Source organism: Pinus tabuliformis, chromosome 5_2 (assembly GCF_031772625.1).
Source record: "Pinus tabuliformis cultivar Carrire ecotype Pingquan chromosome 5_2, CPIR1, whole genome shotgun sequence".
Classification (NCBI taxonomy): Eukaryota; Viridiplantae; Streptophyta; class Pinopsida; order Pinales; family Pinaceae; genus Pinus; species Pinus tabuliformis.
In genome coordinates this window covers 561,888,876-561,904,399 of record NC_142306.1, presented here as the reverse complement: position 1 = coordinate 561,904,399, position 15,524 = coordinate 561,888,876, and the positions used below count along the sequence as shown (strand labels likewise).

At 37.5% G+C, this 15,524-nt stretch overlaps 1 protein-coding gene across 1 annotated transcript in view; it reads right to left on the bottom strand.

Annotated features, from left to right (window-relative positions):
* LOC149160206 (Optic atrophy 3 protein (OPA3)) overlaps window positions 1-15,524 on the bottom strand; it is a 97,601-nt gene that overhangs the window by 28,176 nt on the left and 53,901 nt on the right. The window contains exons 2-3 of the mRNA XM_089436666.1: window positions 15,122-15,256; window positions 14,673-14,759 (exon numbers count right to left, since the gene is read on the bottom strand). Coding sequence (XP_089292792.1) covers window positions 14,673-14,759; window positions 15,122-15,256 — 222 coding nt within the window. The remainder of the gene's footprint in view (window positions 1-14,672; window positions 14,760-15,121; window positions 15,257-15,524) is intronic.

Below are 15,524 nucleotides of genomic sequence, written 5' to 3'. Positions count from 1 at the left end.
AATGATAAGAAGTCCATCTAGCTCATCTTTATTCCCACATTGCAAGAGGAACCCCTCAAAGCCACGCCACCCCATCTCTCCCTTGTGGTCACAGATCAAATTGACGAAGGCTAAAATTCGGCTCTCCCCAACAGACCAACGCACTCCCAAAACTAAGAAACGCAGATAAAAGAGTATCAGGACCAGTCACTATATAACTAAAACGTTCTAAAAACACTCATCGTTACCCCTGAAACCATCTCTATTCCCACCATTGCGAGAGGACTCCCCTCAAGCTCCCACCGTTGCGGGAGGACTCCCCTCAAAGCCACGCGACTTATCTCAATCTCTCCCTCTGTCACAGTTCAACATTCACGAAGGCTCAAATTCGGCCCTCCACAACAGACCAAAAGCCTTTGAGCACTCCTAAAACTAGGAAACGCAGAAAAAGGAATATCAGGACCAACTGCTCTATAACTAAAACGTTCTAAAAACACTCATCATTCCAGAAACCATCTCCACTAAAATGTTCTAAAAACACTCATCATTCCAGAAACCATCTCCACAAATTTGGCGATGTTTTGTTTCCATCACTAAGTTCCCTAGAACACACCAATTTTAAAAACAAGTTTCTGAAAAGTTGAGAGTAGTTCCTATGCAAAGAAATATATATAAGATAGGGAATCCAAGAGATCACTAAGTTCCCTAGAACACACAGACTCTAAAAACAAGTTTATGAAATGCTGAGAGTAGTTCCCATGCAAAGAAATATATATAAGATAGGGAATCCAAGAAATGCTTACCCATAATAATGGATGACAGCATACATTGATGCACCTAACCCAAACCTGAGGAAATTAAAACTGAATAGTTGTTGACATAAAACTAACTAAATCCTCAACAATAATAACAACAGATAATATATTTTATATTTGCACAAAGATGAACAAAGATCATGAAGAAAACACTAACATCAAATACCTCTACAAGATACAAAGACTGATAAATAGGAAATATGATACAATACAAATACAAGTGGAATTGTGAACCCAAAATATTAATCGATGCAAATGGCCCTTGCAACGAATATACGAAAAGATGCTAATCAAAATGACTAAATTTTGATGGTAGTAGAAAGATACAATGGTCGTAATCAGAGTTAGAGTACATTAAATGCATTTTATTTTTATTTTATTTTATGTAATAAGGTCATAGTAAGTTATAAATGAATCACGTAGAACTATTTAATAAGTAAAGTATGACAAAATAAATAGTCATTAAAGATTGGATATGCATGAGTTGCATAAACTCCCTCTCTCATGTATTGAGGCATTGCATCACTCAATGACAAAGCAATTATTCTATGCATGTTTTACTTGCAAGTGTATATTTATCTACTCTCCATGTGCAAATCTACGATGATATCATAACTAGTGTTAATAAAATCAATGGAAAATTTCACGAAAATGCCGATTCTCACCCCCTCATGTTGAAGAATGTAACTAGCGTTGGTCTTCATAATTGTATTTGAGTCATGATGTAATGTATTTGTCAAAAGAAAGAAAAAGAAATGCTATTATTAAAGAAATTGACTTATTAAATGATCTGAAAATGATCTTTAAACCAATGACAAAGGTATTATAGACTCGTGCAGGAATTCCTATATTACTGAGTGCAATGGATCGAAAAGATTGTGAATAATACAGACATTTAACAATTCAAAAACATAACAATTCAACACATCAACACAGCAAATAATCAAGGAGTTCACCAGACTTCCTGGCTACGTCTCCTAATCCAACTCTCATTGTCGACCTCTATATTATGTCTTCAAGAACAGAGTTTACAGGTGTGAGCTCAATCAGAGCCATAACACAACAAACAGTGATATTACATAGGGATTTCACTCGAAAACCTCGAGTCTAAAGAGTGCACACACTCTCCCTCTTAGTGCCTCTGATCAACTGTTCGTAGTTGTGTGTTTTCTCTGACTCTCTGCCTCTGAACTCCCTTGTTCTCTGTGTTAATCGTCGTCTTTAACACCGTTTCGTAACCCTCCTTAGAACGTAGAAACTGTAATGGTTTACCAATGAAGGGACTGGCGGGAGTAGGTGGACCTGACCGTCAGCCTTCCTCTTACACGAATCCCGAAACGGATTGATCGAACGGCTGTCATGCCTCGTCTACCAACGCCCTTTGACATTCTGCATCGTTTGATCTGCCTTCATCCGATGGTTCGCATCCATCCCGATCATCAAACAGCTCGCTCAATCTCCACCGTCTAATCCGTGATCGCTAATCCAACGGCTGACGGCCATTTCGGGTGGCCCACTTGCACAGAGATTACCTGCCCGAAAAAGCGGTTTTTTCTCTCCTGCAGCGTGCTACATGTCGGCTAGTGTATGGAATCGGAGGCAACCCTTCCAATACCACTTACCGCCTGAAATACCATTTACCATGGAACTCAAAAGGTTCATTGTTTTATTCATAAATCCGTCGGGTCCGCTGCCTAATGAGGTTTAGCGGTAAACAGCGTTTAACCTCATTAATCACGTTTTCCGCTTTTAACCCTGTTCCACATCTTTGATGCCATGAGCCAATCTCCGACTGCCACCTCATCCGCTGCGCTGACATCACCAGAAACCTATGACTCTATCCCGGGTTGCCACATGTCCTGTTGACGTAGCCATTGATTCTCTGGCCCGAAGTTTGACTTGGTTCTATTCTCGGATTTACATGCGATTCAATCTCGTCCATTGATCCCGTAGATCCAACGGCTCTAGGGCATTAAGGCTGCGCTTCTTCGCTCCTCGCTGCATTTGGGTTTTCCGCCATTCTGTCATTGTTTCTTCGCCATACTCTGTTTGCGTTTTTTTAACATATTTGAAGACTTAGACTTAGAGGTTCTATTCAAGATCCATTTTGGATCATTAAAGCATGGGTTTCATTCTTGGGTCAATTGTTTATAGATCAAAGCTTCCATTGTAGGCTTTTAGTGTTTATGTCAAGTGTCCTTATCCATGAAGTTTGACTTGGTTCTAATCTCGGATTTACGTGCGATTCAATCTCGTCCATTGATCCCGTAGATCCAACGGCTCTAGGGCATTAAGGCTGCGCTTCTTCGCTCCTCGCTGCGTTTGGGTTTTCCGCCATTCTGTCATTGTTTTTTCGCCATACTCTGTTTGCGTTTTTTTAACATATTTGAAGACTTAGACTTAGAGGTTTTATTCAAGATCCATTTTGTCATTAAAGCATGGGTTTCATTCTTGGGTCAATTGTTTATAGATCAAAGCTTCCATTGTAGGCTTTTAGTGTTTACGTCAAGTGTCCTTATCCATGTCATAATGTAAAAGACTCTTCTTGGGCTTCATTTGTCAAGAAATAAATTTATTTCAATGTAAAATAGGTCAATTAGGCCTCGTCCACAAAGTCGGCCTCAAGGAAGGACAAGTCGGCCTCATTAGAAGATATCGACCACACACAAGGACTATATATAAGTAGTGATTTTAGTCATTTGGACACACACTCAACAAGTTCAATCTGCAGTTGTTGGAGGTAGAAAAATATAGCGAAGTTGCTGGAGAAGGATTGAAGTTGGAAGACAAAAATTGAGTTCTTGGGAAATCTATCTCTCACACGTGCCAAGTTTCTGGATTGTAGTTGGGTCGAAATTCTGAAATTATTGGGGTCGAAGTTCTAGATTGTAGCTAGGCTGAAATTCTAAAGTTTGTTGGGGAACGAAATTCTAGATTGGTGATGGGTTGAAGCTGTTGGACAAGAATAGACTACTAAAGTTTGTTGAATCATATTGAAAGGCTGACTTGGTGGAGGAGGAAGGTCTTTTGGTCTAGGGTCTTGGTATATCTCAACTTGAATTTGCTAGTGGAAGAGTTTGACTGGGTTTTCCCCAGTCAAACTCTTCCACTAGGTCGGCTAACCCAGTCAAACTCTATTGAAGAAAAGGGGATAAAAGGAAGGTCATTAAGGAAAATGATTATATAAGAAGAGAAGCCTACTATTTATAGGAACTATGTCAACTACAATGAAGGGAGAAAACAAGCTAGAAGGAGCCTCCAACTACAAGGCATGGAAAAAGAGGATAAATCTTATCCTCGCTAAGCACAAAGTTTTGGATCTTGTTCAAGGAAAAGTCAAGAAACCTACAGATGATGCAGGAAATGAGAAGTTCAGAGAAACCAAAATCTTGGCCATGAATCTGATAGTAGATGGAGTAAAGGACAACCTAATTCCATATATATCCAACATAGACTCTGCTCAAGAAATGTATGAATCCCTTTCCAAGTTATTCACCATCAAGAACATTGGTCAGATAAGAGACAATAACGATGATAAGAGACAATAATGTGTCATCATATTTTGTAAGGATATCTAGAATAAGAGATGAACTCCAAGCAATAGATGAGGTTCTACCAGAAAAAGAACTCGTAATTGTTACTCTTCTAGGCCTACCAGAATCTTGGAGTGTTTTTGCATCAGGAATTAACAGTTGGAAGGATACTCCAACATTCGAACAAATGTGGAATGCATACAGTCAAGAAAAAGCTCGAATATCATTAGTAAACAACAAGAAGGAGGATGAAGAAGACAACACCTCTAATGTCTATTCTGCGCATCACAAGAATAAAGGAACCTTCAAGAAGTTCAAAGGACCAACGAAGAAAATTGACCTATCCAAGGTTGTTAAATTTAGATAACAATAGTATGTTCTATGCTTAAGCACAATTTAGTTCAATGTTCCTTTCGCAGCCCAATGTCAATTTCCAATTATTTCAAGTAGTAATCACATTAACTTAATCACATTGACAGTAGATGCAAATAGAACATAAAAACATATGCAGAAAACAAGCCAAGATAAGAAGACACCAAATTTGGCGGATGCCGGGGAAAAACCCCAATGTGGGGAAAACCCTTTGATCAAATCTTCTTATTATTATTCAATAGTTCAGTAGAGAGAGAGTACAATAATCAAATTCACTTGCCCAATACACAGTGAAAACAGCCTTGTAAAATTCTGCAGTCAAGTTCAGCCCTAACCAGAAAGTCAACCCTAGTCAAAACAGCAGCGAAGCTTCACCAAAGCAGCTCGATCTTCCTTGGTCAATGTCGGCCTAAAGAGGAGGTCAAATGCTGCCCAAAATAGCTCGGTCAAACCTAGTCAAAGGAGAAAAACTTTGTTGTGATTTTTTGCAGTCAAAACAAAGGTCAACCTGAAGTCAACACTAGTCAAATTGTCCCAAACACCTCGATTTCTGTGTCTAAATGCAGCCTCAAGAGATCGAAATTCTACCCCAGAAAACACAGTCACACTTGGTCAATGAAGCCTTGGTCAACATTGGTCAACGCTACCCTGAAACTCTAAAATTTTCGGCCTGCAAACTATCCCAGAAATTCGTCCTCCATCCACACGTGTGAGAGAAAAAGAGATGATCACCAAGTTGTACGAACCAATCAGATTAGGAGAGAGAAGAAATGATGAGTGAATGATGTCCAAATGAGGAGAGAGGTCACTCCTATTTATACAATTCAATGAAGGTGAAAGGACACATCTATCGAGCTTCTTGAGCCTACATTACGCTAAGACCGACCTTAACAATTTGTGCACGAGAGAGAATAAATTCAAAATTTCACTTCTGCTTGTCCGAATGAGATTATCTTTATATCAAATTTGGACCTCTCGGAAAGGGGAATACAATGCAATAATCATCTCCATCATATGAGTTATCCCAAGGTGGAATTCGGCCCTAGTTGTCAATTTTAACAAAGGTTGAATGCTACAATTGTCATAAGATGGGTCATTACAAAAACCAATGTCCTGAAAATCCAAGAAATAAGAAAAGAGAAAGAGAACATGTGAATGTTGTTGATGAAGCTCCACCTAAGAGAAACAAGACTAAAGAATCCAAAATCAAAGATCTATTTGCCAAAGACTCTTAGGGAATACTATCCCTCGCATATCCTTTTATCTTAAGTTTTGCAATGGTTTATGTTTTGATATGTCTTGTTAGAACATTTTTGAATTATAAGTTGTAGGTATCCCTTAGAAAGAATGGCTTAAGAGGGAGCCTTAACCATTTTACCGAAAGATAAGTATCTTGTTCCTTGTTTCCTCTTTTATGTTTGGTTTCCCTCTCATATCAAGATTTCTTTGTATTGTATGCTAATAACCTTTTATATTTTCCTTGGTAGGAAATCTTGCAGAATACACAAAGGTTGTGGAGGAAACTTCAAAGGAAAAGATTGAATCATGAAAGAAGTTTTGTTGCAAATGAAGCCCTTCAAGAATTGATGTCCTACAAGCAATGTCACATGGTTCGGGTTCGACAATGATTAGATTCGATTTGAGTTCGAATTTTTTGATGAGGTTAGCCATTAGGTTTGTTTATATATATCTATAATGAATTATAGAATAAAATAGTAAGAAATGCTATCATGGACATGGAAACTACAAGGATAAATTACAAGGTTGAGTTGTGATATGAAGTTATGAGTTTTGATCTATGGACTTAGCCGATGGCTATAAGGTTCGATGAGGTTTGTCGAACCTCAAAAAAAATCAAAGTTCGCCAAAATTCGAACCTCAAGGTTAAAGTTCGACGAACCTTGTGACATAGCCTACAAGGTTTGTTAAAGAACAATTCAAGGTATGTCCTAGACCACAAGTTTTTTTATAAAGTTCTCTTCATGCATAAGGTGCGATCATTCTTCTTTTGAAATTTTGCTTTATATTACTGACATCATTATGTCTAGGATTTTGAATCATAAAGATACTTGTTAGGGTGATTAATTATTAGATTGAATATACCCTTGTTATACTATCATTTGATCATTCTTGTAAAACCCTAACTCTTAGGATTCATTATAAAACCCTAGCCTCTTGCTGCTAAGGGTGTTTCAATATTAAATAATGAAACACTAATCTACTTAGGGTGTTGAACATAAAGTCTAGAAATCCTATTTTTGATATTTAGGGTTTTGATGATGTCATGAAAAAAACCCTAGCCCTTTAGGGCTTGTTGTTAATGTCTAGGATATATATTGAAACCCTAGATCTTTAGGGTTTATGAACCCCTTGCAATAGTTATAATAAGATCCTAGGAAAGAAACCCTAGGTGTATATTCGTTTGTATGATCGAAACCCTAGTTTGATTAAAATTGTTGTATATCTTGTTGAAGAATCAAGCGCAATTAGGTGTAGTGTGATTCTTCTTGACTTGATAACAATTTGTTGAGTCTTTTTACATTTTCTTGTTAGATTAATCTTCTTCTTATTATTATTAATGCATGTGTGTTTACTTCATCACACTGCTACCAAAAACATAAGAACAAGAACACAAGATGTTGGCTCTCTGCCAAGGCCAAAACCTCTCTTCTCTTGAGAGGAAAACCCTTTAGTAAGTTTCTCTTATTGAAGCTTCTTATTGATCAATGCCAAACCCTAGACCCTTGACTAGAATGTCCTCCAAGCACAAGTCAAGTCCTACCTCCTTTCTGCACTTTTTTACCAGCACTTCCTTCTTCGACACTTCGTTTCCCGGCACTTTATCCTCCTTCCAACTATTATTAGATCTTGTTTCACTTACTCTAGAAGAGATACCTTGGATGAGACCTTTTTCCTTATGATGATCAGTGACTTCTCTTCACTAACCAAAGAACTTGTGTGACTGTAAGTTGAGGGTTATTATGACAGCAGAGACAACCTCCTCCTCACATGTAACTGTGATAGGCTTTAGAACAGCCCTATTACCTTCACTTTTCTTCCTTCCAACTTTTCTTGTCCCTAGCCCAAATGATGAGATATGGTTAGTTGTGAGTCTTTGTTGTTATGACCATAGGAAGCCTTCCTTTTCCTCACACGTGTCACTGTATTTGCCCTAGAAATCAGCCTCCAATCTTCGCTTATACTTCCTTTTACTTCGCTGCACTAGAGGCTCCTTATCTTCACCCTTTTTCATTCTTTTCTTGGCTCCTTAACTTCATTGATTTCAGAGAGGACATGAAATGAAATGTTTCAACTTTCAACTTTCATGAAGCATCATATTCATAATTCATTACCAATGAGTTATAATTGCCAACTTCAAACTTCAAACTTAAATTGTCATATATTGTTTACAAAAAATATCATAATAAATATGAAAGAGTCAATAATTATAAAAACTACTAGAAAAGACAAGTAAATTTATTATCGATTGTTAATGCTTGGGCCTCTTACTGCCACGAGAAATGTCTAATTTCTAAGAAAGCATGTAGAATCATGAATTAATGATAAAAAGAATAAAAACATGGATTAAACCATAAAACATCAATCATCTAGTAGTTACAATCTTCATCAACCACAGGTCCACAAGTTACAAGTTTTGATTTATATAGCATGTAAGGGTGCACATAACCAAAATAACATCAAGTGCAATCCATCTCTGAACCAAAAATGCATTAACAAACAGGGTCTAGATGGCCTCTAGCATCCAAAAAAATCATGCTACAAAAAATACCTACATATCATCAAAATCATTGCCTATCTTGGGATCTTTGTCATTAATACACCCTCTAAGCATTAACATAAGACAGAAAAAACGTAGCATGTCAAGTCAAGATTTTGTTTGAGCAATGGGTACATTTTTAGTAGGGTCATGATAGAAGAGTTCAACAACCAATATCACTAACATCAAGGTACATAGAGGGATTGGTGCTCTTGATTAAATACGAATTCCATGCTCTAGTACACGACAAAATCCAATGGAAACATTGCAATCCCCCCAATCCTGAAATCCTAAAAAACCGATAAGTCTGATCAACTTTTTGAGTGAGATCTAAAATTCTACTTTCTCCATATGAAATTCAATGAGTTCGGAACCACTCTCAATCATCCTGAGTCATTTCATGGTAATGTTAAAAATTTAAGTAAAGGATGAAAATGAAAGATAAAGGAGAATGTCACTTTTACTTTAAGAATTTAACATTACCATCTAAGTCACATGACACGAGGACACGAGACACGGAGGACATGTAAATACGAATATTCAATACGAAACGCAGCGACCTGGAAACTGGACACGGGGGACACGTTTTATATATATTTAATTAAATATATATATATATATATATATATACCGAAATATAGTTTTTTATCGATATTAAATTCCAGGTTGCAGCTTATCTAATCAAATTAAAATATAATTACTTCTCAAAGTTCATAGTTCACTTTAAAAAAATAAATAGAATCAAAATTTACTATTTAGAAATTAGAATGTGATATGCTTGGTCTTGATTCTTGTCACTAGCTCAAATCATTTTTATTAATTAGGCCAATATTTACATGTGTTCAAGAGCCAATGCTTGAATAAATCATTATCTTCAATTTCTTAACAACCTGTTCCTAAATCTCTCAACTATAATTTCTCTATCTCAAATTAAACATTCGATATATAACACAACTAACAGTAATTAAATTTGGAATATGACAAGTGGTAGCTATGGTGATATTTGTTAGGATACCTCTACCGGTACCCTCACACAAACGAATGATGGATCTGCTGCTCCAAGGGCAGACTTGTGCATACAAATTGAGCAAAACAACTCAAATTGCCCCAGAGATGAAGCTGTTGATGTCAAACATGCAGATGAGGGCATTTCAGAAGTGAAACAACAACTCCCTATCCTTGCTAAAAATTGCCTACAAGGAGCAGTCAATATTTTGAGAGACCATTTGGAAACCCTTGGTGAATCGTGATGAAAGCACATAAGGAAGTGCAGGCTGATAACGTTACATTCCTGAGGCAGATTAAAGGTTATTTCTGAGGAGGTTCATATACTACCAATTCTGAAGCAAGTTCGTATGCTGAGGCAGTATTACAAGAAAAGCGAAATTTCTGAAGCAGTTTGAAGAACAGATAAGTGGTATTTTATGGGCACTATTGTGGACAGAAACCTGGGCAGACATGTGACAAGTTACAATGCATTGGCATGATTAGCAAACACATTCAATAAGGTTGACTGCAAAATTTATTTTACTTGTTTATGAAATGGGCTAAGATACACCAATTTCATTATCAACAGTCATGATGGAAAACAAAACTATGTCAATCCAAATGGTAACAATAAGCCGAGGGTCAACTGGGGATTATTGCATCTCGTAAATCCAGAGACCTGTAAAGGACGTTGAGAACAAAAGCTACAACTGCATTCTGACGATTCGCCTCTCAATGACTAAATAACTTTAGCACATCCAAACCCATCGAAGATTTAACTATGGATTTCAGCAATAACACAAATCAAAATGCAAGAGTGTATACACCTCAGCTAAATTTTGTCTATCGATTTCAGACAGATTGAGACAATGGAATACGCGAATTCGCATTTTTTATCAACGGAATACGCGTTTACCAGATGCAAGACATGACGAAAACCGGCGAATACGTTTTACATTTTACAGGACACGATGAAAAATGTTTTCGACACGTTTTAGGGCCGTTTTCGTGTCCAACACGTAAAATACGAGACACGGGACCTTCGAGGACGTGTCCTGTGACTTAGATTACCATGAATTGCAAATCAATACTAGGCCATAAGCTTGATCATTAGGCTGTCCAGCTCAAAAATTCTTGTTTCTTTGAAAAAAATTGCGTTTGGAACCTGTTTGCAAAAAAAATTGGGAAAAAAGCTAGGGAGAAAAAAAAAATTAGGGAGTACGCTCCCGAAATTCGCTCCCTGCGGGAGCACGCTCCTGGGGTCGCTCTCGAAGGGAGCGCACTTCAAGAACAGATTCAAGGGAGGTCCCGCAACCCTATTCCAGTCAGCCAGCCAACAGCCCCTACAGCCACCACTCGCTGAACACAATGTGCCATTCATATCTTCACCACCCACATCAATCATATGTCTTCTCGCTCGTCTCAAAGGAGCACATGAACGAAGGTGGGCTTCCAATCAAAAGGTACTTTATTCATTTTGCAATTGCATCCTTATGCTTATTTGTACTTTGGGCATATGACATGGATTATGGGTGACCTGAAAGGAGGGGTTTTAACCGTGATCTTATTCCCTCACCTTAAATGGGGGGTTAATCTTCAACCCTAGTCTAGTGGAACCTCCCCTAATGGCCCCCAATGGGTATAGGAAGAGCACTACTTGTTGAAAAATGGCAACAAGAAATTCCAGTTTAATTTGTCCTTGAATTAAACTGTGAATTAAAATAGAATTCTTTTCTCATAGCAATTTGAAAATAATTAATTAAATTTAATTAACTTAATTAATTTAGGAAATTCGAATTGGAAATCTTCTAGAAGACATGTATATGTTCTCCCTAACTTATAGGAGTTAAGGATGAGTTATGAATGAGTTGTAATTAGTTAACTCAGTTTATTGAGTTAAGTCCAGTTAAATTAGTTCCAATCAGTTTTAGAAACTAATAGTGAGTAAACAGTCAGTTGGGACACTAGTGACCTAATTAGTGCTACTCTAGTTAACTAAAGATTCCACCATCAGAAACTCATGCATGTCGATTCTGAGAAAGACCCAGTTGAAACTAGAGTGCAAGGACAGTGTACTAATTGTTTTAGATTTTTCTGAGTTGCACTGACAGTGCATGCAATCAGGAACTAATCCTTGAAGGATTGCTCTATTTTTGGAGGCTTTATTTCCCTTTAAATACAAGCTATCCTTCATAGGAATTACACATTGGAATAGAGACTTGGAGAGCTTGTGAATTGGTTAAGCGTTGGCCTTGAGCTTGCTTATGAGTTGGAGATTGAATTTGTTGAGTGCTGGGATTGTTCTAGAGAGAACAAGCATTGTAATTTCATCTTGATTTTCCAGATTAATACAATACAAATAGTGGGGTTTTGAGCTATGGCTTTCCGCGGATAATTATTGTGTTATGTGCCTTTGATTCTCTTCCTCTATCGATTATTGTTTGCTCGATGTTTCTGGGTTCCCGCTGTAAAGAGTGGAAGTAGATTCTTGTCTCTTGTTTTAGAAGATTACATGAGCTTGTGAATCTACAGGTTTTTCTACACTACTTGGGAAGCCTTGATTGAGATAGTGTGTTCCATCTATTATGATTCAATACTTACCACTTTCCATCTTACATTGCAAACCCTATATTCCATTGATGTTTTTGCGGCATCAGGCAAACATTCTCCCATGGGGTCATGCTAATTTGACTAGGGGAGAATGATCCATTGACCCATGGGGCCATGCTGATTTGGCTAGGGATGAATGGCCCAGGGGCAGTCCTTTCTCCCATGGGGCCACACTAATTTGGCTAAGGATGAATGGCCCAAGGGCAATCCTTTCTCCCATGAGGCCATGTTGATTTGGCTAAGGGAGATTAGCCCACGATGCTCACACTGTGCTCTGAGATGGAGTGATCTATTTTTTATAAAGCAGATTTGAATTGTTTATTGATTAGGGTTTTTCACCCAAAAGTGGGGTAAACAATTTTAGTCTAATGTTGAGTTGTGATGTAGGCTCCATTAGTGAATGGGTTTCTTGTGATGAGGTGTTGAGAAACCAAGTGTAGTGTAGATTAGGATTGATTTCTATTCTTGATAATTACATGTGAATGTTAGTTGCTTTCTTATTACTTGTTATGTTCTCTTCATCAAGCAATTATACAAATGTTCAAAATATAAAGATCACAAAGAGACAAGAGACACCAAAAATTAGGCTCCAAGCTACGGAAAAACCAGGCAAGGGCTCCAAGCTTCCTTCAGGAGGTTGACACCTCCTTCTAATGGGTGTTAGTAAATCTTGGGGTTGTACCGTTGTAGCTAGTAAACCGAAAGTGGATCAGGAATGAAGTTTGGTGCTGCATATACCCAATGTGTAGAACATAAGGAAAAGTGGCCAGAGCATAAGGAAGAAGCAGTTGATGTTAAAGTGTTGCAGATTAGCTGGTGATATACAACCATGGAAATCAACTTTGAAGAGAAGAGCACCGGGCGAGACGATGGCAGCATAAATGCTAGAGCAACAAAAAAAAATATTATTATGCATTCAAGTATTGCATGTAAAAGGGCATACTGCTGTAAGACATAGTAAGGCATGCATACCCCTAAAAAATTGCCAGCAGAGTCTGGTGTTAGAACTTAGACCTAAGTGATAAGGGGCATGTCGGGTTAATAAGCACCCTGGGTATAAACTTTGAGGGGGGTAAGGGCCAGAGTGAGCAAGGCTGACTCACTTGGCAAATTTGGTTGGATTTAGTCAAGGAAACCCCAATCAAGGTTCAAGGGGGGAATGCTATGTAAACTTGACTCAGAGAAAGAGTCAAAGTTGACTAGGTCATTAGTGGGGGTTTTGGGCCCATGGTTTTTTGGTTGCTCATGGTAATTTGCTCGTGGAATTCATGTGATGGAGCCTTTAAAAGGCTGGGAAGACTTCGTTGTAATGTAGGTCAAGGATGCCAGCGGTGAAGGCTCACTTGGTCGGCTTGGCCAGGGTTTTGGCCAAAGAGACTAATGGAATTCCGTTAGGCTGGGTTTTTCCCTGGAGTTGGGGCTTTCCCAGGGTAAACATTGGTCTTTATGTTTGTTGGTGTATTGTTGTTGGTTATTGTCAACTTTCCTCTTGGTAAATTTTTATTTTCTCTCCGGTAAAATTCTACAAAAACCTAGGGAAAACTTGAATAACTTAGGAACCTGGAAAGCTAAGAAAAACTTGGAAAACTTGCAAGAAATCAGATTGCAACACCTAAATGGCTCAAGCATTAGAGTAAACATCTTGTGAACTGGGTTATTGCAGGTAGTCTTGATGAGACTATTGAACCAAGATCAATGCCAATACTGCTCTTGGATTTGGCCTAAAACTGGCATCTATACCTTATCAGTAAAGTTTATGTTCAAAATACATATTTTCTGGGTTATATGGTGTTGAGTGACCAACTATTTCAACTATTTCCTGCTAAGATTTACTTTTGTTCTTTGAAGTATGTGTTTGGTTCTGGCTCAAATCTCTGGGTATGCTACTGATGTTACTAATGTTCATCTCTCCGTTGTTAGTACTCTAAAAATTGTTGAAGATAATGCTGCATTTATTGCCTTGTTGTTTCAGATTTTTGGGTTGTTTTAGGGTTCAAATTTTTAGATCTAGTTCCAGCTATCAGATTTCAGGCTTTTCAGATTCAGTTATAAAGGCAGAATTCTAATTTGGCTAAAATTAGTAATATCAGAGTCCCAATTAATAGCAGATTCATATCAGATTTTCAGTTTCAGATCAGATTATTTATCTATATTGACCAATCTGCCTTGTCTTTTGAGGATTCTCTATTGTGAAATCTCTATTATTTAGTTGTTGTTCCAAGTGTTGAGCAAACTGCTAATTGAACTTTCAGAATCTGTTTCTCTTAATGTACTGATATTATTGTTGAAATTGCTGTTGTTATCGCTGAATCTACTGATGTTATTACAAAACTCTGTTGTGTTAGTGTGATAAACCTGATATTTGTCCACTGCTAGCGCAGTCCTTGGGTCCATAACAGTTTTGGGCTCATAGCAATGGGGTCCCTAACAAATTAGGTTAATAACATATACATTAGTGTTTTCTATCCATGTTTGCATGCTCGTTCTATGGGGGGCATTTTCTGTTTGAAACAAATTGTGATGCTAAAACAATGGCTGTTTTCTTAACTTAGCATTATCAAGCACAACATATTTCATGATTAATGTTTCCATACTCACTTCTATTTCTTGTTTACGGGCCTCTTCCTTGCGAGCTTCTGATCTGGAGCTCCTTTGCACTTCAAATATTACAGCAGCTCCCCCAACCTAGTAGTAAAATTCCTCAATCAATGTGCATTGCAATGAGCATATGTGCAGGTGTAAAAACAACTAACAAAAACCTAGAACATATAGAGGCAGAAATACAAGCTAGCTCTACATAAGCTATAGATAGTGCTTGCAGTTCTGTCTTAAATTTTAAGCATTCACTGTTTGCCTAAACCTTGATTATATATAACAGTCATTTACATATAATGTGGTAAACATAAATATCATCATAGAATTTGGTATCTATATGAAACCTCAGAAAAAGCATCACTTCCATGGGAACAACAGAGATGCATAATCATTCAAGTAAAGAATTCTTCATGTCTACAGCAACAAAATAAAACCTAGTGTCAAAATATTACCGAAAATATAAAAACCTCTCCAAGAAGATCTGAAAAAGCTTGAACAGCTTTCTCCTCATCTAAGGGGCGAATTGCTACATTAGTGGCATGTCCATATATACGCCTTTGCAACTGTGTACTGAATTTATGATTAGTCTGCAAATGAATAAACAGTTAGATAATACAGGCAAAAAATACTATCATAGTTGGCATACTTGAGGGAAAAACTCCAGCTAAGTACAAGTCTCAAACAAATTGGAATCACAATAATTTTCTGTTGACATATTCCAGTGTTTAACTTCAAAAAACAGACAGCTTCAGATAAAAGGCTCACCCAAACTTGTCAGTAAACCATTCTAAACTGATTAGAAGAGTAGAAACCTTCAACTTATATCTGATAACTTGGTCAACATTTTTCTCAAGA